We start from the raw sequence: 27717 nt of genomic DNA, 5'->3' as shown, positions 1-27717 counted from the left end.
AAAATACCTGATGTTAACCCTGGGCTTCGACCTGCACACACACAACACTATAATCTACACTCTTAATCTTTTTTTTCCATTTATCATGGTCACCAGGCTTGGTGGCAAATGGCCTTTACTTGCAGAGCCGTCTTGATGTGTCTGCTTCTTTGTTGTTTTTCATATTGGTTTAATTTATTTATTTTGAGACAGGGTCTTACCCTCTACCTCTGTGGCCTGAAGCTTGCTATGTAGACCAGTCTGGCCTCAAACGCAGATCTAGCTGTTTGTGCCTTCTGGCACTAGCTCAAGGTCACTTTCCTCCTTGGGATGCCCAGCACCCCCATCTTCTCTTGGGGTCTGTGGTGTAGCTGGGTGGAGTCTAACATGGGCAAGTAGCCTGGGTTCCATCCCAGCACTACAAGAAAATCAGAAAGGAAGAGAATAGGAGTTTCCATCTCTATTCTCCACCCTCACGCTGTCTCCCTCTGACTGTCAGCCCCTGTCTTTCCCCATTTGAACTGAGGCCCAGAGTGGCTAAGTCCCCATGCATCCTAAATTTCTAGCCGCCTGCTTTTCTCTCACTTTTGTTTTCCTCTCTGAGGTTTTTAGTTGTCCTCACAGGTGTTTAATCCATCCTGAGTTAGCAAAGTCGCCTTCGTCCTTTGAAATTACTGTGATCTCAGAGTAAATGCCTGTTATCTTGCCTTCTGTAATTTGGATCATTTCCATATGGCTAATAGAGGCTTGGTTGTATTCAGGTTTTTGTTTCTTTGTTTGTCGTTTGCTTGTTTTGTTTTTTGGAAATGTCTCACTTGTGTACTCTAGGCTAGCCTCAAATTGACAATCTTCCTGCCTCCGCCTGTTAAGTGCTGGAATTGAGTGTGAGTGAGTGTGTGTCTGTGTGTGTGCGTGTGTATATGTGTGTATATATGTGTGTGCGCATGTGGGTCTTTTTGTATGTTTGTGTATGTACATGTGTGTGTGTCCACTCCCAAATTGAGATTCAGGGTCTGACTTATTGTTTGGTTTCAGAAGGATATCCTAGGCTTCAAAAGTTTCTGGCTGTTTATCAGGGGTTGAAGTTCTGGGTTCAAGAGCAGAGTGCATTGGTGTCCACCTGTAATCTAAGCACAGGGGACAGCAGGAAAATCAGCAGTTCAAGGCTATCCTGGACAGGATGAGACCCAGTCTCCGAACAAACAAACAAGCAAGAATTTTGGCTTGGAGATGATAGTCTGGGGATAATTTCTCTGTTCTCTGGGGAAGGAGAATCAATACCCTGTGCTCCTGTGATCTGTGGAACCATGTGCCTATCGTCTTTCTCAGGTCAGAGACATGCCAGCACCCAGGGAGACCTGATACTGGACAAGTCGAGAGCATTTCTCTGGACTTGTCTTTGTCAAGGCCTCTCCACTAAGGGGTCTCTGTTGCTGTTGTCATTACTAGGGCAGTGTGGACGTTCTCAGGCTGACCCTCCAGGGTGAACTGACAGGAGATGAACTTGAGCACATAGCCCAGAAGGTATCACGGTGTCTGCTGGGGCAAGGCCTCCTCTCAGCCAGCTCTTCATTGCTCCTGACCCTTCCTTCACCCTGGTGTTGCCTGGAGCCACATCTGTTGCTGCAAGCCTGCAAGCATCTCCTGCAGACACACCCAGCTAACCCAGCCTTGTGCTTTGGGAAGTGGGAGACCCCTGTAAAATAAAAGCTAACCCAAGTTTTCTACTAACGTCCCCTGCCCTGTGTCCTTGTTGCTGTGTGGCTGCTCTTGGGGGGCAAAGAAATCAGACTGAAGCTTCCTGTAGGTCTCTGTGTGGGTTGAAGGCAGAAGGTCCTGGTTGCTGTGTGGTTTCTGAGTCACTTCTGTCTCTCTGGCAGGCGGGCAGGAAGACTTACGCCATGGTGTCTGATCGCTCCTCTGGGCATGCTTTGGCTTCAGAACTGGTGGAGTCCCATGATGGGCACGAAGAGATTATTAAGGTGAGCTTTGTTCACGTCCCCTTTTCCTCTCTGCTCCCCCATCCTGCAGGTATGTGATTAACAGCTCATACACCGGCTGGAGAGATCAGGGAGATGCTAGCTAGCTCCTGGTCATCTCCTGCAGCGGTTCTACCACCAGAGTACACCCTTGCAGTGGCTTTGGCTGAGCCTGGCCCCAGGCATGGGCACGAACAGTTTTCCTTCTTTTTTAAAAATAACTTTATTAGAGGCTGGGGAGTTGACTCAGTGGTTAAAAGCACTTGCTGTGCTTGTATAGGACCTGAGTTGGGTTCCCAGCACCCATGTCGGGTGACTCAAAACTGCCTGTTACTCCTCACCAGGGAGTCTGATGCCCTCTTCTGGGCCTCCACAGGCAACTGCACTCGTGTGCACAGTCTCCAGACTTACATTGTTCTATTATTAATAAAAACTCGGGAGTTAAATATTGGGATAAAAACCTGATTGGTAGAGAAGTGACCAGTGGCCTCCTCTTTCTCTCCTTCTCTGATCCAACAGGGCCTGTGAATCTTTTAAGCCACTCCCTCCTACTTCCTGTGTCTCCCTATATGTGTCCTGGGTTCTCCAATGGCTAATTCTGGTCAGCTGATGGCTAACTTTGCACTCTGGTTCAAAGTAAACTTTATGGGCAGTCGCAGAGTTTCAGTGCAAACAAATTTCTCACAACAGTTTCCTATACAGATATACATAATACACATAATTAAAAGTTTAAAGATGTGTGGCTAGGGAACTGGCTTAGAGGTTAAAAGCATAGGGTGCTCTTCCCAAGGACCCGGGTTTGAGTCCCAGAACCTGCTTGGTAGCTTACAATTGTCTGTAACTTCATGTCAGGGAATCTAATACCTTGCAGGGTACCAGGCACATGTGGTGTACAGACAGACATGCTTGCTGGCAAAACTCCAATGCACATATAAATAAATAAATAGTTTTTAAATTAAAAATGTATTTAAAAAATTAAAAATAACTTTAGAACATAATATAGAGTTGAGCCAGTGCTCTTTACCTCTGAACCATCTCTTCAGCACCCCTATTTTTATTTATTTATTTATGAAACCATTTCTTTTTTCTTTTTCTTTTTTTTTTTTTACTTATTTATTTATTATGTATACAACATTCTGCCTCCATGTATGCCCGCATGCCAGAAGAGGGCACCAGATCTCAGTACAGATAACTGTGAGCCACCATGTGGTTGCTGGGAATTGAACTCAGGCCCTCTGGAAGAGCAGTCAGTGCTCTTAACCTCTGAGCCATCTCTCCAGCCCCCTATTTTTATTTTTAAGATAGGATTTCACTTTGTAGTTTGGACTAGCCTGGAACTCCTGCCTCAACCTCTCAGGTACTAGAATTACAAGTGTGTGCTGCCACAGCCAGCTGCAAATGGAATTTTGTTTATTACTATATTTATTTGTGTGTACATGTTGGGGGAGAGTTATGTGTGTACATGTGTGCTGTGTGCATGTGCAAAGGCCAAAGTCACTGTCACTGTTGGCCTTTTCCCCCCCGAGGCCTGTCCTTTCTCAGCTACTCTGGAAGCTCCCGAGCCCTGGAGACCTTTCCGTCTCTGCCTCACTTGAAGCTGGGGTCACAGCACTTATGGCAAAGCCAGTGTGCTACCTGGGGCTGGAACCTGAATCTTGTCCTCATGGTTTCAGAGAAGTGCTCCTAACCATTGAGCCACAACTCTCCAGCCCCTGCCAAGGTTTCATCTTTGGATTGCTGACTGCTAGGATGTAGGAAGACGACCTGTTTGTACATTGAGGTGGTGTCCTTCAGCCTCGCTGCTCTAGCTGCAGCGTTCCCTGGGGATTTTAGACGGCTCTCTACGCTAGGTTATGTCATCTGCAAATAGGCATTGCTTCACTTCTTCCCTTCCAAACGGAATGCCTTTAATTACTTTATTTATTTTCCTTACCCAGAGTAATTGCATGCCTCTTGAAGAAGACGAAGCTACCTCATAGTCTAGCAGGATAACCATTGTAAACATCTTACTGTATACCCTCCTCGATACATACATGTATCTCTTAAAAAAAGAGAATGTTAGTAAGCGCTGTTCCATCATCTCCTCCTCCTCCCACACTGAATGACACATTGTAACACCTTCTGTGTCTAGACCTATCAGCATTTTAATGGCAGCATAATATTCCACTAAACGCTATGACTTATTGAATTCATTATCCATTGTTGCACATTTTGTCTGTTTTTCTTTTGTATCCATGTCTAATACTTGGCTGAGCATAGATGCCACTGAGTGTACGTATGCTAGCGGTCAGAGCTGTTTCACTGCTGGAAAAGGCTGTGCCGAGCAGAGCCTTCAGTCCTTCTTCAGACCTCTTCCTGTGGGGACTGAGTGACTGGCTCAGCGTGCATCCTTCTGGCCACTTTTCCATCAAGTCACATGGTGTGATTGTGTGTGTGCTGGTATGGTTGTGTGTCATTTAGCTGACTTTGTTGTTAGGATAAATTCCTAGAAGCAGATTAAATAGGTCCAAGAGCACTACATTTTGGGGCTGGGCTGTAGCTGAGTTGGTAGTGCTTGTCTAGCTTGTATGAAGACCTGAGTCTGGTCCCCAGCTCTGCCTACACAGAGTAGTGGAAATGCATTTCCAACTCTTCTGAGCTGAGTCACCAATTTGTCTCTGGGTAAGCTGGTGCTCACAGTATGCTCCTTCTTCCTGGGAGTGCGGCTGCGTGTTTCTTAGCTAAACAGTGCCGTCCTCATTGCAGGTGTACCTGAAAGGGAGGCCTGGAGACAAGATGATCCACGAGAAGAACATCGACCAGCTGAAGAGTGAGGTCCAGTACATCCAGGAGGTGCGGCCCGATTCCTGGGAGGGAGGGACACCCAGAGTCCCTGAGCCTGAAATCTGGGGGCTCCCTTCATTCCTGCTCCCGTTGTGTCACTGCAGTGCCCATGGCCTCCTGTGTGTCTATGTATTATCTATTTATTTTTACTTGTTATTTGTTTTCTGAGACAGGAGCTCTGTGGAGCCCTGGCTGTCCTGGAACTCTTTATGCAGGCCTCTGTTTCCCTAGTGCTATCAAATAGCACTCTTGACCTTTGGATCTAATCCATTAATCAACAAATAATCAAGTATCCCTCACCACGCCAACTGTATGGCTGTTTGGCTGTGTGGTCCACCACCTTCCCCAGTGTTTCCCAGCCCCTGCCTGGCTGGTCTCCTCCTTAGCACTCATCGCTGGATTCCACACTGTGCATCTTACTTGTCTCTTCAGCCAGCATGCCAGTGCTGCCAGGGGAGGAGTTAATTTATCTTGTTGCTTGCACTGGAGAGACTGGGTTGTCACCTCACCCAAGCACAATTCCTGTCCGCAGGCACTGTGTATCACAATGTCAGACTGAAGTAGTATGGGTCGGGGATGTGACCAAGGTTTGCTTTCCCTGCCCTGAGCCTCAAGTGTCTTGGCCTTCTTTTCCCCAGGCCAGGAACTGCCTGCAGAAGCTCCGGGAGGATATAAGTAGCAAGCTTGACAGGAGTCCAGGAGACCCTCTACAGCGGCAGGAGATCCAGGTACTTGGGAATGGTGCTGACTCTCAGGCATGACCAGGAAGGGAGAGCGCAGAGAGGCTCTGGCTTCCTGAGAACTCACAGAAATAGGGCTCCAGCATGTAGCCTTGGACATCCTAGGTATCCAAACTTCTTGTAAGTTGCTCTTGCCAAATTTGGGTGAGCCTAAGTAGAAATGGAAGTCATATATATATATATATATATATATATATATATATATTTATTATTTCTGTATTTTTTTTATTTTGAGCCAAGATTTTTCTATGCAGCCCTAGCTGTCTTAGAACTCACTATGTAGACCAAGATGGCCTGGAACTCACAGAGATCCTCTAGCCTCTGGCTCCCAAGTGCTGGGATTAAAGGTGTGAACTACCACACCCAACTAACATTTATTATTTTTATTTTATGTGTGTGAGTCTTTGCCTGTCTGTGTGTATATGTACCATGTCTTCACCCAGTGTTCCGGAAGGCCAAGAGTGTCAGATCCCTGGGACTGAAGTCACAGGTGGTTATGAGCTGCCATAGGGGTGCTGGGACTTGTGGGTCTCTCCAGTCCCAAAGTGGAAGTCTTGATCCAGTCTGCTATTTGTGTATGCAGTTATCTCAACGCTGGGCTAGGAAACTCCATCCTGTCCCTGTATCCTTAGCCTGACCAAGATGTAGGAAGCAGAGACATCAGCAATCTAGGAGCAAACACTGTAAATCTTCTCTGGGAGAGTAGTGTGGGATTCTGCTATCCAGCTTTCTCAAAGCTCCAGAACAGGAGTGGCCTCAGAAGCAGAGCGAGCTCCTCTTGAGGTCTCACTCTGGCTCCTGAGACCTGAGTTTGGGTCAGATGATCTTTCTCCAGCAGCAGCCCCCTCCTTATTCTGAGCCGCTGGTGCCAAAAGGGCTCCTCCTTGTTTCCACTGATTTCACGGGCTGGGCTGGATGTTTCCAGGTTTCCTTTTTTTTTTTTTTTTTTTTTTTTTTTTTTGGCTAAAGGCAGCACCATCGAGGCCTGATATCACACCTGGCTGGTGGGAGGCACCTTGTCCAGTGCCACCAGAATTTTTGTGCACAGTCAGAGCTAGACCCCAATCCCAGGCCCCTTGTTGAGATCATGTGATGAGCAGTAGCAAAAGCTTTTCCTCTCTTGGTTAGTCTTTGTCAAAACTTGTCAGAATCTCCATGGAAAGGAAACCTCAGTGTGCATGGCAAGCAGCAACTTGTATTCCTGGGAGGGATGCACCTCAGACCTTTTCCAGTCCTTGCAGGCTTTAGCCTGAGGTCTGTCTCACCCACCCTACATGTTACAGTTCCCTCTCAAGGCCATCTTGCAGCCCACCCTCTACTTTCTGTTTGCCTTGGAGCACCAGGAATCTTTCCCCTCCCAGGCTCCCTCCTTCTCTTCTTTTTCCTATTTCTTTCCCTTCTCCCTTTCCCTTCTCTTCCATAAAAGATAAAAAGAATATTTTTACATTTATTTTGCATGTGAACCTGCACACATGTTGAGTGTGTGTATGTGTGTGTATGCATGCACTCATGCCATGACACACATGTGGATGTCGGGACAAATTTCTGGAGTCAGTTCTCTCCTGCCAGGTGTTTCTGGGGACTGAACTCAGGTGGTTTGGTGGCAAGTGACCCTGAGCCTCCTCACTGCTCTGTAGACCCTGAGCCTCCTCACTGCTCTGTAGACTGTGGTCCACCTCACTGCTCTGTAGACTGTGGTCCACCTCACTGCTCTGTAGACTGTGGTCCACCTCACTGCTCTGTAGACTCTGAGCCTCCTCACTGCTCTGTAGACTGTGGTCCACCTCACTGCTCTGTAGACTGTGGTCCACCTCACTGCTCTGTAGGGTTTGACATCTTAGAAATGTAATGCATCAGAATTGTTTGCCAGGTTGCTCAATTGTTTTTAATCTGGATTTTTTTCTTCTCTACACAGGTGGTACTAGAAAAGCCAAATGGTCCCACGTCTCTCTACAGCAGCCCACCTGAGGTAGGTAGCAGGGGAGACCATGGTGAACTGAGCTTAACCGGCAGGGAGCATTTCCTGCCCCCAGCCGTTCCACCTCATACCTCATTTGGTATAAAAATCTAACAGAGACAGGAAAAGTGGAAGTTCTGCAAGCTGGCTGCTTAGGAGTAGCCACTGCCAGCAGACTGGAGCGGGCGGGTCCTCCAAGAGAATGACTTTGCTTGGCTGCCCCTTGGGTGAGACTTACAAGCTTTAAAGGAGGTGATGCCTGGGTCCCATTCCTGGAGATGTAGAGTAATTGTTTTTAAATGTTCATGAGTGTTTTGCAAGCATGTGTATATGTATACCACATGTGTACCTGGTGCCCTGTAGGGCAGAGGAGGCTGTTGGATCCCCTGGACTTAGTGTTACAGTTTTGAGCCATCATGTGGGTGCTGGGAACTGAACTTGGATCCTCTGGTAGAGCAGGAGGATCTCTTAACTGCTGAGCCATCTCCGTAGTGCCAGCATCATGTTTCTGGTTTTTTTTTTTTTTTTAAGATTTATTTCTTATGTATACAACATTCTGCCTCCATTTATGCATGCACACCAGAAGAGGGCACCAGATCTCATTTCAGATGGTTGTGAGCCACCATGTGGTTGCTGGGAATTGAACTCAGGACCTCTTGAAGAGCAGTCAGTGCTTGTAACCTCTGAGCTGGAATAGCTCTCTAGCTCCGAGCATCATGTTTTTTTAAGTGAATCTAATATTTATCTAAAGTTGAGTACCATTCTTTTCTTTCTTTTTCTTTCTCTTCTTTTTTTCCCAAGACAGGGTTTCTCTGTAGCTTTGGAGCCTGTCCTGGAACTAGCTCTTGTAGACCAGGCTGGCCTCGAACTCACAGAGATCCACCTGCCTCTACCTCCCAAGTACTAAGAGTAAAGGCATGCATGCACCATTACTTCTGGGCATAAGTACCATTATTTTCTGTGCACAGACACTCATTTAAATAAATGCACATGCATAAGCAAACATGTACCTATATTTCTCAAATCTAGGATCATGTTAGACATTACTTCTGTTCACTTCTCCTCTTATATGCTATGTAAAGCGCTCTTACTCCTGAGGCATTTTCCCAGCCTCCTGGCTTTTTATTTAAGCCTTTTGTTGTTGTTTTTTGTTTTTGAGGCAGGGTTTCTCTGTGTAGTGGCCCTGGAACTCACACTGTAGATAGGCTGTCCTGGAACTCACAGAGATCCTCCTGCCTCTGCATCCTGAGTGCTGGAATTAAAGGTGTGCACCACACCACCTGGTTTTATTTAAGTTTTTCCATGTTATTTCATGAGCTTCATTCTCCTCAGCTGCTGTGCTTTTTAAAAAACGAGACTTGTACCTTGTGTCTTAGTTAGGGTTTCTGTTGCCATGAAGAGGCACCATGACCACAGCAACTCTTGTAAGGAAAACATTTAACTGAGGTGGTGACTTATAATTTCTCAGGTTCAATCCATTACCAACATGACCTGCAGGCAGACATGGTGCTGGCTACATCTTGATCAGAAGGCAGCAGGAAGTAGACTGAGGCACTGGGCATGGCTTGGGCATATATGAGCCCTCAAAGCCTTCCCCTCAGTGACACACTTCCTCCAGCAAGGCCACACCCACTCTCACAAAGCCACACCTCCTAGTAGTGCACTCCCTATGAGTTTATGGGGTCAGTTACATTCAAACTACCACAATAAGATATGCTAACTATAGAAAATCTGGGAATTCAGAAACAGAAAAGTAAAGGAGAAATTTTTCAGAGTTTTAGTCTCTGCATCAGTGGCAGCAGTAGCCTGTGAGCATCCTGAGGGCTTCACCTCACCTTAGGGATTGCCACAAGGAAGAAAGCCAGATTCTTGACTACACTAACTCTAGGGCGGGTCAGAGTGAAGCAAAGTTGGCAGTTTATTAATAAAGATAAGGGATAGTACACGTTTCAGATTCCGTGTGGGCCACAAAAGAGGGAGAGCTTAGGGAAACGGCTGCACACGGGTTTCGCTAGAGGGGCCATCACCGTCTTTACAGTGGCGGTTTGTGATCTTGCGGCTTTCTAGATTACACTGCTAGAAAGACTTAACTTACAACACGGTTTGAAGACTAAGCAAAACTTAAGTTTTAAGTTTAAAAATTAAATAAAAATATATGAGCTGATTTATTTCTAGTCTGAAAGAATTTCTTTTTGTTAATGAAATTGTCAAGTGGTTTAAAACAGTTTTTTTTAACATTTATTTATTTGTTGTGTGTGTGCACTCGAGTGTGTGTGTGCACGAACATGTGAATGCCCCCACATGTGCGTGAAGGTCAGAAGACAGCTGGGAGGAGATGGTTCTCTCCTGTGAGGAGATTTATGAGGGATATTGTCTGGGTGTTTGGGATGACAGAGGAGTGATAATGTGGTCATGTTTACAAATGTTTTGTCCCCAAGTGAGCTCAGTTCATTTGCTATTGTTAGCATCTTTGTTTAACTCCTCTTAGGAAAACCAGTGTGTCTAACCACTCCTGGCTTTATCAGTGTTCACAGTTTTGTCTCCCCGCCAGATTCCAGAAATATGGGGTTTCTTTCTCTTCCCCTGACCCCTCACTTTTCCTGTCTCTCTGTCCAGTCTCATCTCCAAAGGGGAAAAGTTATACTTTCGTGAAACGTTCTCTGCCTTCTCAGTCATGCAAATACTCAGTTACAGTTTTGAGATTGCATGGCACTCTGCATTTCCTTGTTTGCTTCTGTTTCTGTGGTGGTGGCTTTTCTTTGTTTGTCCTGTTTTTAGGGGCTTCTGTCTGTTTGATACTGAGGCTTGCACCTGGGTCTCTTCAACAGTCATGGCCTCTACCACTAAAGTGCACACCCAGCCCCAAGAACAGTTTTTTGGGGTTGGGCTCTTTGGCCTTCGCGTATAGAAATGAATGACATTCATCCATTACTCACCGCATATCAGGCCCATCGAGGCCTCTCGCTGATTGTACTGTTTTTTCTTCTTTTCCCACTAACTAGAAAATACTTATTATATGACTTTAAATAAAATTACTGTAAAGTGATTTCAGTTTACATGATGGACTTATGTCTTTTAAATCATTTTGCTCAAAATGCATTTTTAGGGTCTGTTTGTATTACTATATGAAAATCTGATGTGTTGAGCCATGCATGACACATTATGGCACATGATGATAGCATATGATGATGGCACATGATGATGGCACATGATGATAGCATATGATAGTACATGATGGCACATGATGATAGCATATGATGATGGCACATGATGATAGCATATGATAGTACATGATGGCACATGATGATAGCATATGATGATGGCATGTGATGGCACATGATGATGGCACATGATGATGGCACATGATGATAGCATATGATGATAGCATATGATGATGGCACATGATGATGGCATATGATGATAGCACATGATAGTACATGATGGCACATGATGATAGCATATGATGATGGCACGTGATGGCACATGATGATGGCACATGATGATAGCACATGATAATGGCGCATGATAATGGCGCATGATAATGGCACATGATAGCGCATGATGGCACATGATGATGGCACATGATGATAGCACATGATAGCACATTCCTGTAATCTCAGGACATGGGAGACCGAAGCAGGAGGAACAATGTCAGCTTGAAGCGTAGTTTGTTATTTGTTCCTCTCATGTGTAGTTTTATAACTGCCTTTTATTGTTGTTTTATATTGTATTACATGATAAAATCTCTCTTTCTCCCTTCCTCCCCCTCTTTCTTTCTCTCTCTAGTACTTAACCTCTTACACATGTTAAGCAAGCAGCCTGCTACAGAGCTGAACCTCTGACATGTTTTAACTAATGTAAAAAAATCTCCATGTCATTGAAAAGGTCTTCTGAGAAGATAGTTGAAGTAAATGTGTCAGGGTTGTATCCCAGGAGCCTGTTGGTAAGGCTAGTGAGGACTCGACAAAGTGACTTAATTAATGTCCAGACTGTTCCTTCCCCATGGGTCACCGTATTTGACAAATAAGTTACTGGTAATAATTATAGTAACACCTAGCAATAGCTGCCTATATTCTTCTTAGAAGCTCCAACCCCCACCAGGTACTGCCTTGCCAGCTCTGGAGACAGCCTGTGAGGCAGGGTGTGGTGAGGAGTCTTCCCCACTCTCACACGTAGAAATGGAGGCCTGCAGGAGCCAGGAAGAATGAAAAGGCAGGGGATACCTCCCTGCACCCGGCTGAGAGTTCTGTGCCAGGATGAAGGTCTTGCTGCTTCCTAGTGTTTAAGACTGGGAGAGTCTGTCAGACTCAGGAGCAGCAGAAGTGAGAGCGAGACCCTGCACGCCTGCTCAGCCTCACCAGCAGCCCACGGCTGGGTGTGTCTGGGAGGGACAGCTAGCCGTCACCTCAGAGGGCCGCCTTTCTTCATCGCATCAGATCCATGCGCTTCACGCTTTTCTCTAAACCTGCCTATGCAGCAGTAAGCCCTTTCTGTGCTGATTCTGTGTGAGTCATGGTGCCGGTGCGGCTAAAGATGTGCCCTTGGGCTTTGGGGCTGTCCTTGGGAGCAAGGTCATTGTTCTCAGAGAGCTTTACTCTGAACCCAGGACTGGTAGTTTATACCTTTAATCCTAGCCAAGGAAGGCTGAGGCTGGAATGCCACGAAACTGAGGTCAGACTGGGCTGTATATAGTGAGTTCCAGATCAACCTGGACTACCGAATGAAACCTTAAGTCAGAGCAACAGCAAAGCAGTCTAATCGGGAGGAAGGCATGTCCATAAAGACAGCACCCCTCCCCCCACCTCTGAGAAGTCATTCCCAAGCCAGTGAGATGATCAGGTAACTCTGCCCTGAAGTCACTGAGACCCACAGGGAGGAAGGAGGGAACACCTCCAACAAGTGGTCTTCCAACTTCTGTATGTGTTCAGTGCTCCACACATACACCGCCACCCCAACATACAAGATACGTGTTTAAAAAGTAAGCGTTTGAGAAGAAACTATTCCCTTAATGTGTTTAAAAATAACTTTATCTTAAATCCTTGAGTGATTTGAGCCTGGCCAAGTCTCTTAGGGGTTAAGGGAGAATGTTTTTGTGGACCCTGTGTGATGCTCCTTCTTTTGTCAGGGTGGTCCCTGCAGGTGGTGCAAATCCCAGCGTTGGGCAGGAAGGCGGCCTTCTCTTACCAAGTCATAGATGGGCAGCTTCCTTTCCTTTCTCTGTTCCTGTTCTAGGCTGACACCTGCATGAGCGAAGATGTCGAGAGCTTGAAGAAGACCGTGCGGGAATTGCTTGCCAAGCTGCAGGAGGCCGAGCAGCGACACCAGTCAGACCGTGTGGCTTTCGAGGTAAGATGTGGGATCTGGAGAGAAGGTGCCCTCAGGACTGGCTCCTGGATGAAGTGCCAGCGACTTTCTCAGCATGGAGTTTGTTTCTCTGGGTGAACGGCAGCCAACAATGCAATGCTTTGAAGCCTTGCTCACCTCCTGTCTGCCTCTGCTTTCCCTGGATGTTAGTTAAAGTGTTTGCTGTCCACATCTGGCCGTAGTTTAAAGGTCAGGTCTTTTCTTTTTCTTTCCCTTCTGTGCTGAGGCCTATGCCTTCCTTCTGCTTGTTAGGCAATGCTCTACCTCGGGGCCACATGGCTAGCCCTTGAAGGTTGGCTCTTGATTCTCTGTTCTACTGAAGTGGAGTAGTAGTCCCGGATGGGGGCCAGCAAGAGTCATTGCTGTGTGTACCATAATAAGAATCACAGCTTCCGAGGCTCCTTGTTGGCAGGCACTGTTGCTGTCCTGTTCACAGAACTCCAGTGCCTGGTGTAATACATGGCATAAGGTAGGTCTTTTATAAGTGGAGGCTGAGTGAATAAGTCTGGGTTGTCAAGAAGATAACCAGGCTGGTGGACACACAGGGCTTTGCCACCTTTATTATTGTTATAGTTAATTCTTTTCTTATTTATTTTATGTGTTTGGCTGTTTTGTCTGCATGTATGTCTGCCACATTCATGCCTGATGCTTGAGGAGGTCAGAAGCGAGAATAGAGCCCCTGGAACTGGAGTTTTAGATGGTTCTGAGCTACCAGATGGGTGATGGGAATCGAGCCTGGGTCCTCTGGAAGAGCAGCAAGCTCTTTAATCCACTGAGCTATCTCCAGCCGCTGTTGTTTTTGAGACAAATCTCATGTAGCCCAGGTTAAATTCCTGATTCTTTACCTTCCCAAGTGCTGGATGTGTGTGTGTGTGTGGTCCTGGAGATTGAATGCACACTAGGCAGGCGTGGTATCAGTGAGGAACATTGTGTGTGTGTGTGTGTGTGTTATTTGTTTGGTCAGCCAGCTGTTGATTTGCGCAGCAAGCAGAGGACACTTTGCTGTCCTGGCTTGTGTATGGAGGTCAGAGAACAGCTTATAGGAGTCAGTTTTCTCTTTCTTCCATGTGGGTCCTGGGGACTGAACTACGTTTGCCCTGCTGAGCCATCTCATCAGCCCCTCCCAAATAATCTAGATTGTTTTAGAGGATTAAAAAAATACAAAATCTATGAACAGGAAAAGCCCCTTTCTAGTAAGAGTGTGTGAGTCTTCAGTTCAATGTGGAAAATCCTTGGGGTGTAGAATGCTGTGTGCTGGGCAGCTCTCTGTCTATTCTGTGTGCAGTCTCCCTTCTGTTACCTGTTACTGCTCACAGATAGATATGGTATGATAGGATTGTGTTTGCTGCAGGCACACTGGGAGCTTTTCCATAGAGAAAAAGAGTTGTTTTTTTATATTGTGGATGGGTGGTTGTCACAGTGCATACATGGAAATTGGGTTTCTCTTTGCTGGAGTTGGTTCTTCCCTTCCACCACATAGATCCCTGGCATCAAACTCAAATCTCCAGGCTCGATGGCAGCCACCTTTACCTTCTGAGCCATCTACCGACCCTAAACTCGGGGGGTTTTGAGAAGAAGATCGAGGATGAAGGAGAACAGCACTGAGGATGATGACTTGTCTTGGGGTTAAGGAAACTGAGCCATGACATAGCTTTCCTTAGAGCTGGGTTCAGGTTCTGTTGGATGGATTCATGAATGACCGTGTGGGGTGTTTGCGAGTGCTTGCTACAATGGGTTTAGAAGAGGGAGACAGACTTAGTGTTTCTCAGTGCTGAGTTTCTAAGCAGACTTTCCTGTTAAACATAGTTTGACTTAGGGCAATTTTAAGACCAGTTTATGAGCAAAGCAGCCCTTTGGTAAAGGGGTTCCCAGTCTCTGTCCTGTGAGCCAGTTTAGATAATCTGGTTATTTATGTATCAGTTGATGACCACCCATTTCCTCTATTCTCTGGAAAGGAGGCTGAAGCTGTAGCCCTAAGCAGGTTTAGGACTTGGGAGACCGTGAGAAGTTGTGGCATTCCAGACAAGCTTGTGATTTCTGACTGCATGGTGGAGCCTACTGCTCCAAAGGCCGGCCTGAGACAGTAGCAGCCAGTTTGGGATAGTGGATAGTTCTTCACCCAGTACAGCAGGTGCCCCTTAGGTCAGGTTCCTCCTACATGAACAGGGCAGGCTGAGCTGCTGTGACAGATTTGGAAAACAAGTCTGATTTGTTTGGTTTCCCCCTTTTGGGCCTGTTGGTTTTTGTAGGTTTGTTTTTGCATCTTTGTGATTCTGTGATGGACATTGGAGGTTTAGATCATGGCTGTGTTATCTGTGCTCTGGCACACATCAGTCTGAGCATGGTGCTTATGTACTGAGAAGAGAGCCCTTTTTCTAAGCTCCTGCTCAAGAAGCTGGCCTGTTTCAGGCTAATTCTTATTTTTGAGGGTGTTTCTTAACCTCTCCTGATGAAGACTATTTGTCCAGTCTGCTTTTCTGAACCTGGGGGTATGAAGGGCAAGACTGACCATTTTCATAAGTATTGCCTGTCGTGGAGTATGGACTCCTGGTCTACTGGCTGCCTGCTTCAGGAGGAATTTGCAGTGAATTTTCTTGGTTAGGGCAGGTGAGTTATGCGGACAGGTCCCGTCACACACTTCTGCATTGGGCTTTCTCTTCCCTGACTCACCGGGTCCTCCAGAGGTTATCTAGATCCTCTTTTACCAAGTAGTGAGGCATCCTGGGTGAAGGGAAGCAGAGAAATGGATGCTGAAGTTCCCGGTGGTAGCACGGGCCCTGGCATTCTCTAGCTTTGTTTGTGCCAGGGCGAGTATTGGACTAAATGAACTTGCTGCATGCAAGGAACTCCATGGCTCTTTGGAAATGTGGAAGGACCCCAGGTCTGTGCGATGTGAACTCGCACTGTGCTCGGGGCCATGCCGAACCTGAAAACCTGCTTGGGGCTAGGAGGGTGTTTAGAAGGGATATCTGTGAGACTTCTCATCTGCTAGGCAGATTCTGCATGCTGCATTGCAGCACCTGTGCAGGCAGCGTGTTGGCCTTGGTGTGGAGGCGGAGATGTGGGGAAATGGCAGGCTAGAAGTGTATCTCCTGGGCTGTTTGCTTCTGATTAGCAGGGAAGTCATAGCTTTGGGTTAAGCTGGTCAGCACTGGAGGGCCATGGAGGTGTTGAAGGGGTCAGCCAGGGGATCTTGATGAACCGTGTGTGAGGGCCAGGTACTCTCCACGGTAGTCCTGGTGGAGATGGGAGTGACAACATGCTCCATAGTGGCTTCCTTTGTCCCATCAGGGCTCTGAAGCCTCCCCAGGTTCTCTTTCTGAGGCTTATCTGTGTTTACCTTTTCTCTTCTGCCCTTCAACACACATCACAGGTTACACTCAGCCAGTATCAGCGAGAGGCAGAGCAGAGTAATGTGGCCCTTCAGAGAGAAGAAGACAGAGTGGAACAGAAGTCGGCAGAAGTCGGGGAGCTACAGAGGCGCTTGTTGGGGATGGAGACGGTAATGGTGATGTTTGGGGCCGAAATGGACGTAAGGCTTCTTTTCCCGTTAGCTCAGTAGCTCAGTGGTGTCCCTTTCCAGCAGCCGTGCACACCCCCTCCCATCCCTTCCAGCACTTTAAGAATGGAAAGTCGGACATCCAGCCTCCGTCTTCTTCCACTGCAGGAGAACTGTTCCCACTTTAGACCTGTTCTTATACAGATGCCCCCTTTGGGTTTCTGAAGACGCTTCTTAGCAGCCAGTCGCTCTACCTGGTTCACCCAGGACTGGCCGCCAGGGCTGGCAGGTGGGTTTGCACAACACAGGCCTAGTTCTCCCTACAGCGGCTGGGTGAGGCTGGGAAGTTTCTGTGCTGAAAGTGGGAAAGGCTGTCCTTGACAGGGGAGGGCACCCAGCAAACCAGCCTGGCTTGCTGCTCTTTGGCAGCAGGCCCAGGTCCAGTGGCAGCCAAGTTGCTGTTCAGGTACCCATTTCACCCCAAGCACAGATTCTGTTGCTGTCCTTTCCTGCTACATGCCTCTTTTGTTCCCCTCTAGGAGCATCAAGCCTTACTATCAAGAGTCAGGGAAGGGGAGCTGGCCCTAGAGGAGCTGCGAACCAAGAACTCCGACTGCCAAGCAGAAAAAGAAAAGTAAGGGCCCTTGCTCACTGTAAGGTTGGGTGTAGGAAAGAGAGGGCGGGTGGTGCAGCCTGCTGCCAGGGCTAGGAGGAAGCTGGCGCTGAGGTCAGATCTTCCAGTTCCAACTCAGTGTGCTCACATAGGCTGGAGCCCCACCCAGGCAGATACTGTTCGGAAGGCTGCCTTCTTCGGGGAGCTCATTTAACATGTGGGCAGTGACCTAAAGAAAAGGGTTTTATGGCTTTAGAGCTAAGGTCAGGCAGAGCTGAAGAAGCATGGCTGTTGCAGCGCCACTAGAGGGGTTTTCACTGTGAGCCACTCCAGGTTTCTCACTCCTAGAGCAGACACACGGGAAGCTCCGGAAGATCCTGTAGTTTCTCCAGTCTTTCAGTGACAGAACGGATAGCTCCATGAGGACTTACTGTTGCTCTAAGCAGTTCAGATAGAAACTAAGAACTACCTGCTGTCCTTGGAGAGCTGTAGGGATTACTGAGAGTTTTCTGCCTCCAAGGTTAGAGGGTTTGACAAATGTCCTCTGAGGAGAGGGGCTCAGAGGCGTCAGGTCAGTAGGACCCACAGAGCAAAGACTGCCTCCTGAATCATCAGGACCGGTAAGATGTTGACAGGGCATGGTGGCACATGCCCATAATCCTAGCACTTGGAAGACTGAGGAGGATTGCTGGGAGTTCAAGGCCAGCTTGTGCTGCAGAGTAAATTCTGTCTCTAACTAAACTCTTTCTGGGTGCAGTAGTGGTGTGGTCTGTACCTGTTACCCCAGGTTCTCAGGAGGCAGAGGAGGAAGGACCATGAGATCTTGGCCAGCCTGGGCATTGTAACAAGGTTTGGCTCAAAAATAAATGAACAATAAACAAAAACAGTTAGATCTCAGGTCTGATCACCCTTGTGTAAGTGACCCTTTTCAGACTCAACAGACATAACCTGAAGGGCCAAGATCAGCAGAGTCACAGCCCCCATCTGAAAATAGGGATATTTTCTCTTCTTTAGGACAACCTGGGCTGTCCTAAAGACATGCTGGACAACCTTCCCAGCATGGAAAATTCGGGCATCTTTTTATTGTAGCGCCCTTTCTGGTTTGCGTTCATAGCAAAGTAACTTTAGAAGAACAGTTGAAGCTGGGAGTGGTGGCTCACGCCTTTGATCCTAGCACTCAGGAGGTAGGTACAGGTGGATCTCTATTAAGTCGAGGCCAACAAGGTCTACATAGGAAGATCTAGGTCACCCAGGACTACATAGTAAGACCCTGTCTCAAGGGAAAAAAAACAAAAGCAAAAAATGGGAAATTGGAAATCGTGTCTACTGAATATTGAGTCTTTTTTTTTTTTTGCTAAAATTTTCTACATCAGTTTTTTTCTCCTATCAAATCTTTTTTTATATTTTTTTCTATTCTCACATATATTACATCCTGACTTCCTTTGCCGAGTCTCTCCTCTTCCTACCTCCCCCTCCCCCAGATCCAACCCCCTCTCTGTCTCCCCTCAGAAAAGAGCAGGCCTCCCAGGAGCATCAAGCAAACATGGCATAATGTTCTACTTGGTTGCCATTGGTCCCCCAAACCAACAATGTGCAGTGGTTGTATTAGGTATCCTAAGTGATGTATAGGTAAAGTGTAAGGGAGGATGCAGAGGACATATGCAAATACTAACGAGGATCGGAAGCCCATGAGGTGGACTTCTATAACCATTCCACCTTGTGTGGGACATACTCAGGGCAGACTAAGAGAAGAACAAGAGAAACAGCGTGAGGTAATCCCAGACTAAGGCTCTGGAATGGTGTTTGACCTCTGCGTGCCCTAGTGTGGAGAACCGAGAGTGGGACTTAGAAGGCTATGGGGCACAGGTGCGTGGTGGCTCCACCTCAGCCCGAGTACTCCCCACTTTCCAGCAGTGTGCACTTGTCTTCGGGCAGAACTTGGGGTAGCCAGTGCCTGTGGCTCTTCTGGATCCTCTGGGCATTCTTAAAACTAAGGAAAATTCCCTCTGCTCACAGCATTGCGACATCAGGCAATTTTCTACCTCTCTCTTGACACTGATCATGGGTCCCACAATCTAATCCTAGTCTAAGACTATCCAGAGTTGATTTGGGCCCCACGCGTCAAGAGCTCAGTTCTACCTCCCTCAGCTGACAGTCAAAATGAGCATGCTCAAGGACACCATGTACCACCTTCCCATTACCTATGCATCAGGTGGGGTGCTTCCCAGTTGCTTCCTCAGGTCAGGAATTTGTTGTAGTGGCTCCTGGAGCTGACGAAAAACAATGCTGTCAGGTTTGTAAAGGGTTCAGGTGAACGGATGAAGCGGCACATGCGTTGAGGTCCAGAGTGCGCCGCACCTGTTCCCAGGGAGTTAGCATACGCTGTCCTCTTGACGTGCGTGCCTATGAGTTTCTGGACCCAGGAGGTCTTTGAACACTTTGTCCAGCATGCAGGCAGGGTTGGTCTCTCCCCCTGAGGTTGGAGAAGGATTGAAGTTTAACTAGCCCCATCCTGCAACTATGTACAAACCCCAGCCAACATTCCCTTATTGTACCTAAGACACACTTGGTGTTTCTGGAGATTCTAGGCATCTTGTCAGGAGCTAGGAACACATGGCCAAATACTGTATAGTGAAACATGGCCCATTGCTCCTGGGCTTGGAAATTTATAAGGATTTGAGGAATACTCTGTTAAGAATTAAGAACAGCCAGTTGTGGTGGCACACGCCAGTAGGATTTGCTGAAGGAGGCAGAGGCAGGAGGATCATGAGTTCGAGGCCAGCCTGGCCTACAGAGCAAGTTCCAGGACAGCAGGGCTACACAGAGAAACCTTGTCTTGAAAAAACAAAAACAAACAAACAAAATTGACCGAGGAGCTGGAGAAGTGGCTCAGACACTGACTTCTTCCAGAGGACCTGGGTTCAGTTCCCAGCAACCACATGGCTCCTCACACCTGTCTGTAACTCCAATTCCAGGGGATCCGACAGACATACATGTAGGTAAAACACTACTGCACATAGAATTTTTAAAAATTCTTAGAAATTTTTTAAAAATGTAATAAGAGCAAATATTTCTTATTGAGGATCTTAACTTTGTTTGATTAGAATAATGTAAGTTCCTACTTAAATTTTTAGGGCAATCAGAAACTTATAACACGCAGGGCAGCCAACTTTCTCCTGACTTTAATACTGAAAAAGTTTAGTAATAATGTTAATAAAAAACCAGAAACCTACCTCTGATAAGGCATGCTGATGCGTGTCTGTAATCCTCGCACCTTGGGAGACTGAGGCAAGACAACACCTGTGAGTGCAGAGCTAGCCTGACAGGTTTCAGGCTACTCAGTGTGGTCATGGTCTCGGAAAACAGAACAGCCGAAGCACAGCACTCTGCCCCCTAGTGGCGTGCACATGACCTATACTGCCTCGTCCTTGGACTAGACATCTCTAAAGGGCAGGCCACGGAGGCCAGAGGGGTTCACACTTGGTGGCAGTGTGACTTCACCTCGCCTCCTGGTCTTTGTCCCCAGGACTGCTGCTCTTGAAAAGGAAGTGGCTGGGTTTCGGGAGAAGATCCACCACTTGGATGACATGCTCAAGAGCCAGCAGCGGAAAGTTCGGCAGATGATAGAGCAGGTAAGGGGGGGTGTCCCATTTTACCTGTCCTGTGTTCACCCCAAGCTTGTGCTTTCATTACCTGTCCCCTGAGCAGCTGAGTTTAAAATTGTGCATCCCGTGAGCAGCATGGGACGCACATAGAGTTCAGGTATTGCGCTCCTGTCCTTCCCTGACATTGTATTTGCATCTCGTTTCCCACTGCGAAAGGTAAGAAGCTGCTCTCACCTACGCTCTAACTCTTTGCTGGCAAATGAGTAATGGAGTCCTAACAAACCAGTTATCTGTGAAGATCACCGTCTCATACCTCCTGCAGCTCCCGGCCTCACTCTTCTGCCTGAGTTTTAGCATAAGGTTCTCCTTTTTAGTGTAAGGTCATTTCCTCCCTTTGGGTCAGCTCCTTTTACATGTGTCTTGTTTTCTGCCATTTCTTATTGTCCTGAACAGCAGCTATGATATGATAAGCACTCAAAGAATGTTTCCTAGACGAATGAATAAATAATTTCACTCTGCAGAACTCAAAGGACTAGGTTTTGCATCATCTGCTGTGCACTTTGGATTTAAGGATGGCACTTCTCACTCTGCCATCCTTGCTTCTGTGTTCATTCTTAGAGAAACATCAGTGAAGCCTTGAGTGGAGCAAGCTGTCCTTTTGACTCTGCTGGCTTTCCTCTAGCCAGGGTGGAGTTTGGTGAGTGTGAACTGAGTTTCTGCAGAAAAAAAACTCCATGTTTCTTATGTCTTTGCAGCTCCAGAATTCAAAAGCTGTGATCCAGTCCAAGGACGCCACCATTCAAGAACTCAAGGAGAAAATTGCCTATTTGGAGGCTGAGGTTTGTATATGGGAAAGACCCCAACAGGACAGACTGAGCTCTGTGTGTGGGAGAGGACAGGCTGAGGTCTGTGTATAGAGGAGCTCCAACAGGATAGGCTGAGGTCTGTGTGTGGGAGAGCCCCAATATGGAATTGAGTTATGGAGAAGCCTGGGCACAGGAAGGGGCTTGGTTCTATCTAGCAGCTGCTTTGAACCGAGTATCTGAGAGTGTTGCTCTATGGTCAGTTGGATTGTAAGCAGCTAACAGTGGCAAGACCTGTCCCTGCCGAAGGGCAGAGCCTCATGGTACAAACCACCCACCGTGGCACATCTTGACCATAAGAACTTCGCTGACAGTGGAGCCGGGCTTTGAAGGAAGAGGGCACGTTCTATAGTTAGCATCTCCTCACAGTTCTGGTGATGGGCTCAGTCAGCATCAGGGTGACTTCCTGGTCTATTTCCACTTGGCTGCTAAGCCCTTCCCGTCTGTTGACCACCTGCAGATCACTTTGCAGTCCACTGTGTGATGTCCCTGTAATAGGGAAGGCAGATGGGAAACGATATTTAGAGAAAGTATCGTCTAGAGTTAAGATAAAATATGTTGGAGAAAAACAAAATTGTAAGGACTGGAGAGATGGTTCCGGGGTTAAGAGCTTGGACTTAAGTTTAGTTCCTAGCACCCACATCTGGCAAGCCACAGCCACCTGTACATTCAGCACTGGGCATCTGGCACTTCCTTCTAGACTCCGAAGGCACCTACCTGTGTGCATGTGGTGTGCACTCACACAGACATACAGAGAAATAAAAAGGAGAAGTCAAAACAATAGCAAAGAAACTACAGATATTTAAAAACTAGGCTGTTGTTGAAGGCATATGACTATGTCAGCTGGAGACAAACTCTGGATAGGAAATGTATACGGAGGAGAAGCCAGAAGTGAGCAGTGTTGCTGCCTTAGTGAGGAGCCAGCATTGGAGACAGAGAGTGGTGTCTTGTGATGAAGATGAAGAGAGAGGTGCTGGTAGTCATGGAGTTAGCGGGAGCATCCATGCAAATTAATGGGGGCATGTGGCAAGCCAGAGAGGCCCGCTGTAACCATGCTCGCCTTTCAGAACCTGGAGATGCATGACCGCATGGAGCATCTAATAGAGAAGCAGGTCAGTCATGGGAACTTCAGCACGCAGACCCGCGCCAAGACGGAGAATCTGGGCAGGTGAGTACATGCTGAGCGTGGGCCCAGGCAGGATGGAGAGAGAGGAGGAGCTTTGTAAAGCCTTCAGTGCTGAGGCAAGGAAGACAGAAACCCAGCCTTCTGCCCCAGTCTCCAATCTGACATCATCCGGCAGGCCACTCTCTAGCCCAGGACCACGCATGGCTTGTGGAAGTATATGAGCCCCTAAGAGTGCGAGTAAAATTTATTTATAATATTTACGTATTGCAAATTTGTACATATATTTGTACATTTCTAGAGGAGGGTCTTTTGTTCCTAAGAGATTCACAGAAAGGCCCCAGTCTAGGAAGAAGATCAAGAATGTCAGCTGTGCCGGGCGATGGTGGCGCACACCTTTAATCCCAGCACTCGGGAGGCAGAGGCAGGCGGATCTCTGCGATTTCGAGACCAGCCTGGTCTACAGAGCTAGTTCCAGGACAGGCTCCAAAGCCACAGAGAAACCCTGTCTCGAAAAAAACCAGAAAAAAAAAAAAAAAAAAAAAAAAAAGAATGTCAGCTGTGTCCACCCTCGGTTGTTTAACTACCCATCCTTATCCATCCTTATCAGCCATCATGTCAGATAGATATGTTGTGTCACAGCTGCTCCTCCAGGTAGACCTCGGGAGATGAGCCAGCACCAGAGGTGCCTTGGGTCGGGGGAGGGCGGCTGTGGGGTGGGAGGCAATAGCGCCGCCTCAGTGTTCACTCCTCTCTCTCCAGTGTCAGGATATCCAAGCCCCCCAGCCCTAAGCCTATGCCTCTCATCCGAGTGGTGGAAACCTGAGCTGCGGGAGACGCTGGGATGCCCTTGCTGTCGCTCAGACCTGCAGAGAAGCCCACCACCTCTGTAGGCCATTGATACCGACTGACTTCCCGACCGAACCCTGGTAGCCCCAGGTCTTGGGCTCATGCCCCAGGCTCCTATCCTCTGCTTGCTGGCAGATGGAACAGAAGTGTCTGTCTCCTCGGGACACTGCAGGCCTTGGGAAGACATTCTCCTGCTAGCAGGAACAGGACAATATTCTTTCTCCCAGTTACTGTCTTTCTGGGTAACCGCTTCCCTGCTGTGTACACTGGAGTCTCGCTGCCCCGAAGCCAGGCCCTCATCACCTCCAGAGAAGTGACAAAATTTGTCTCAGCCCCCAAAAGTTGGAAGCACAGCTGTACAGCGACTGGAGAGTGTCCTGAGGGAATGAAGTTCCTTCTGCAAACAAGGCTCAGTTCTTAGCAACAAACTGTTTGTTTTTCTACTCGGCTCCACCCTGTGCCACGCTCTCCTGGGCCTCCCACTGACAGCCAGTGTGGGGTAGCTGGCCAGGCCCAGTCTTAACCAGAGAGCCGAAACTAGACAGCCTTGCCTTTCTAGGGACAAAGTAATCTACCCTCAGGGAGCAGGTTTTAGCAGGTTCTTAAGGACCATGAATAGTTCTTGCGACCTCACTCCCCTGTGGAAGCTCCCAGTCTTCAGGTTTTCCCCTGTGGTGTCCCAAAAGGCACACCTCAGTCTTCCTGACCTGGAGCTAAGAACCACTTCTTCATCAGTCCCAGCAAAACTGTCACTGTATTTATTTTGCTAAGTTATTATTGGTTTTGCTTGCATCTCATAGCTGATTTAATACCAGTGTTCCGCAGTCTTCTGCAGAGGTGTTTGGGCATACCTGAACGTGGGGAGAGCATTCTGTTGGCTCCTTCCCTCTAGCTGCTGCTTTTCATTTCTCCCTCCTGAGTCAGTTTGTAATTCAGGAGGCTAGTGTCTGTCCCCAAGTGTGTGCTGCCCGGGGAACAGGGGAATCATGACTGTTTCAGGGGCAGGGGTGGGATCTTCTAATCTCTCCACCCAGAACAGTTTCAATTCCAGTCCCGAGTGTCCCTGCAGCTCAGTGTGTTTCCTGTAGTGTCCTCCAGTAGTGTCAACAGCACTCCAGCACCTGAACGTGGGACCACTGGGACAGCTTTAGTCTTAAATCTCCTTAGCTCACAACCAGGAGCCTTAAGTCTGTGTGTTTCTATGTGTCAGGACCAGGCCCAGGGCCTGGTGTGGTCTCTACAGTGTCCTGAGACTTCAGTCTCTACAGAATGAGGGTGTTGAACACCATCTCCATGCCCCTTCAAATTCTTTTCCTGTCTGTGACACAGTCATTGTCTGGTGACTTCAATAAATTATGCTAACATATCTCTTTGCCCCATGGGCCTGGCCTGGTCTCCTACGCCTTGGAGAGGATGAAAGAAGGTGGTATCCTGTTGTCACCATCTGAAAGATGTAATACAGCTCCCTCAGACTCTGATGTATGGGTGGTGTGGTATTTAGAAAAGCTACAGTCACCAGGCCCCGTTTTGACCTAACCCTAGCTTTGACCCCGTTTGGGGGCAATGACCTTGTGGGATCCCTGAACTTAGCCATTCTGTGCCCTGATTTGAAACAGCACTGCACAGGGTTATGGGGGATGCCAGTCACGGCAGAGGAACATGAGCAACCTGCGCCTTTGCAGAGGTGAGCAGATCCCTGGAAAGACTGACTGCAGCTCTGCAAGGGCTTATTCGTTTCTGGCAATCTCTGGATAGCACTGGGTTAGTATAGTGACTCCCTCCCACCCCTTCTGTCAGGAAGCCAGTTGGCTGCAGGGCCAAATAAGACATAGCTGAATTTACACAAACCCTTCTGGGCCAAGGAAATGGGAAACAACACCCTCCTGTTGCCTGGCCCCTCTGGTTCCCCTTTCTTTTTCAGTTGAGAATGTAACTTTTCTTCCCCTGCTTCCTCAGCCGATTGACCACACGGGTACCCAAAGGCCCTGGAAACATTCCACCCCACATCTGGATTTGCTCCTGACTCCCGGGTTGCTCTTGCCCTGGCAGTCTTGCTTGGCACAGGTATATCCAGACTGCTTGTCCCAGAATATGAACAGGCTGGAAGCAGGGTGGGGTTGGCAAGGGTGCCAAGAAGACTGGCCTGGATTGGAGGTGCTGAATGAGTGTGCTGCCTGCAGGAAAGGGAGGCTCTCCCGCAGGGAGGAGCAGAGATGTGGCGTGCAGATAGGAGCTGGGAAGAAGACGTTCTGGAGATCAAGAGCAAGGCTCTACGATTTATTTATACAAATAAAGTGTTGGGGACGTCTTTGGCTTTGTATGCCACTGTGGGCTGCTGCTGAAAGGCCAAACAGGATGCTGGAGTATGGCAGGGCAGCCACTCAGCATCTTGACAGCTTCCAATTAGAGATGTCAGGGCTGAGGAGATGGCAAGCTCCTGAGTTCAGCCACTTTTATTGCCTGTGTTTTGCGGTGTTTTAAGCCAACTCCTGTGTGCTGCCGGAGGGAGGCGAGTTCTGCCTCTCCAGGACTTTTACCATGAGGGCGGTAAGAGCTGCCCAGACATGCAGCCGTCATTGCCAGCCTCCTATAAATGTGGACTGCAGACCTGGTGTGGGAAAGAAGCTCACGGGAGCGCTCGTTCCCAGCCTTCACAACAGCTGCCCGTATTCCAGGTCTTCATTTTTCTGTCTGAGAAGAAAAGTGCCCGGCGCACGCACTGTTTCACCCCACGGAGCAGGATAACCTCAGCTGCCTGGTGATGTGGCGGGAGGACTGGAAATGTAAGGGCGGCCTCAGCAACTTAGGAAGACCTGTCTCAAAATACAAGTTTACCAAACTAAATAAAGGAGAAGACCCCAGAGCGTAGTGGTGCATACCTTTAGCCCCAGCACTTGGGAGGCAGAGGCAGGTTGATTTCTGTGGGTTTAAGGCCAGCCTGGTCTACATAGTGACTTCCAGGCCAGACAGGTTTCTAAGGTTCAAAGATGATTTGTCCATTTTTCTTTGTGTGTCTTCATCTCTGTCTCTCTTGGATCTCATTATGTAGCTGAGGCTAGCCTCAAAGTTGCCATCTTCCTGCCTTAGCGCCCCCACTCCAAGTGCTGGGATTTCAGGTGTGCACCCCACGCCTGGCTTTGTCCTTGTTTTAAATCACTGTCAGCCGTTCGCTGTTCCGCATTCCACACATGAAGTGTTTCCACATTGTGAGGACACTCTGCTTGACAGGGTGACTCACTTTACCAGAGGAGGCTAGCGCCCTCTGGAATGGAGAAGCAGTGTCCCCTCTCAAGTCAGCCTCTGGCTCTGAGCAGCAGTTGTGTGGGGGGCTGGTGTGATCCAAGTTCTCCCATTCCTCAGAACCAGGCTGTTGAGCTAGGCCCTGAGTCTGTTCAGGCTATGACTCAATGACAGATGTTCGCCTAGGGCCCTTGGCCTCTTTTCCACGCTTTGATTTAGAACTCCAGCTTCACAGGGAGCAATTGTTTCTTCTGTCCCGATTATAAGCACACGACCTTGGAACTAAAAAGTTGGAGAGGCAACTATATCCCCTTTCCCAAGGGAAATGCTTCTCCAGGCTGAGGATGGAAGAGGTGGGCCTTTAAAGGTAAGCACTTCCTGACTCACTGAGGCCGACTTTGGGCTCTAAGATGTGTGGCCTTCTGCTAGATCTCTTTCCCTGGAGCCCTGTGGAAGAAGAGATTGAGGATTGATGGTGGCAGGATAATTCATTTCCCAACAGGGCATTGGTCCTCAGAGCACTGAAGGAAAGGGAATCAGAGTCCTTACGACTTGAGCTGTCGCAGGGCCAGCCCTGTCCTCCCTGTCACTGGGGTTCTTGGCCCAGCCTGACCCTTCTGTCTGACCTGTAACTTTCAGTGTGGTTTATGTTTTAACTGACATGCTATGTAAACTATGTTATTGGGGAAAATTCTTGCAAAACATTGGTCAGTAAAAAAAGTGGACTTCGGGGCTGGAGAGATGGCTCAGTGATTAAGAGTACTGCCTGCTCTTCCAAAGGTCCTGAGTTCAATTCCCAGCAACCAGATGGTGGCTCACAACCATCTGTAATAAGATCTGGTGCCCTCTTCTGGCCTGCAGACAGACAATACTGTATACATAATAAATAAATAAATCTTAAAAAAAAAGTGGACTTCTCTTCTTGGCTGTAGAATCTTGGGGTCAGGAAATCTGTAATCATCTTTCATCTATTCTGTCCCTTTTTATAGTTCCTCCTTACTCCTTCCCCTTCTCTCCTCCCTCCCCATTCTTCCGTGTCAATCTCCTATGTGCTGAGACAATAGGTGTGGGCTATCGCATCAG

General features: G+C 47.9%; 1 protein-coding gene across 2 annotated transcripts in view; it reads left to right on the top strand.

Annotated features, from left to right (window-relative positions):
* LOC121450457 (tuftelin-like) overlaps positions 1-27474 on the top strand; it is a 44850-nt gene extending 17376 nt beyond the window's left edge. The window contains exons 2-13 of one of the 2 annotated variants that reach the window (XM_041655357.1): positions 1429-1503; positions 1860-1961; positions 4704-4790; positions 5420-5509; positions 7437-7490; positions 12711-12824; positions 16216-16344; positions 16881-16975; positions 20481-20586; positions 21315-21398; positions 22490-22590; positions 23308-27474. In XM_041655357.1, coding sequence (XP_041511291.1) covers positions 1429-1503; positions 1860-1961; positions 4704-4790; positions 5420-5509; positions 7437-7490; positions 12711-12824; positions 16216-16344; positions 16881-16975; positions 20481-20586; positions 21315-21398; positions 22490-22590; positions 23308-23371 — 1101 coding nt within the window. In that variant the 3' untranslated portion in view covers positions 23372-27474. The remainder of the gene's footprint in view (positions 1-1428; positions 1504-1859; positions 1962-4703; positions 4791-5419; positions 5510-7436; positions 7491-12710; positions 12825-16215; positions 16345-16880; positions 16976-20480; positions 20587-21314; positions 21399-22489; positions 22591-23307) is intronic. The other variant, XM_041655356.1, reaches the window with a different exon arrangement.
* The last annotated feature ends 243 nt before the right edge of the window (positions 27475-27717 follow it).

The sequence above is a fragment of the Microtus oregoni genome, unplaced genomic scaffold, assembly GCF_018167655.1.
Source record: "Microtus oregoni isolate MIOR12 unplaced genomic scaffold, Mior012 000007F_ref0000211, whole genome shotgun sequence".
NCBI lineage: Eukaryota > Metazoa > Chordata > Mammalia > Rodentia > Cricetidae > Microtus > Microtus oregoni.
The sequence above is the reverse complement of the archived record's forward strand: the minus strand, read 5'-3'. Positions and strand labels throughout refer to the sequence as shown.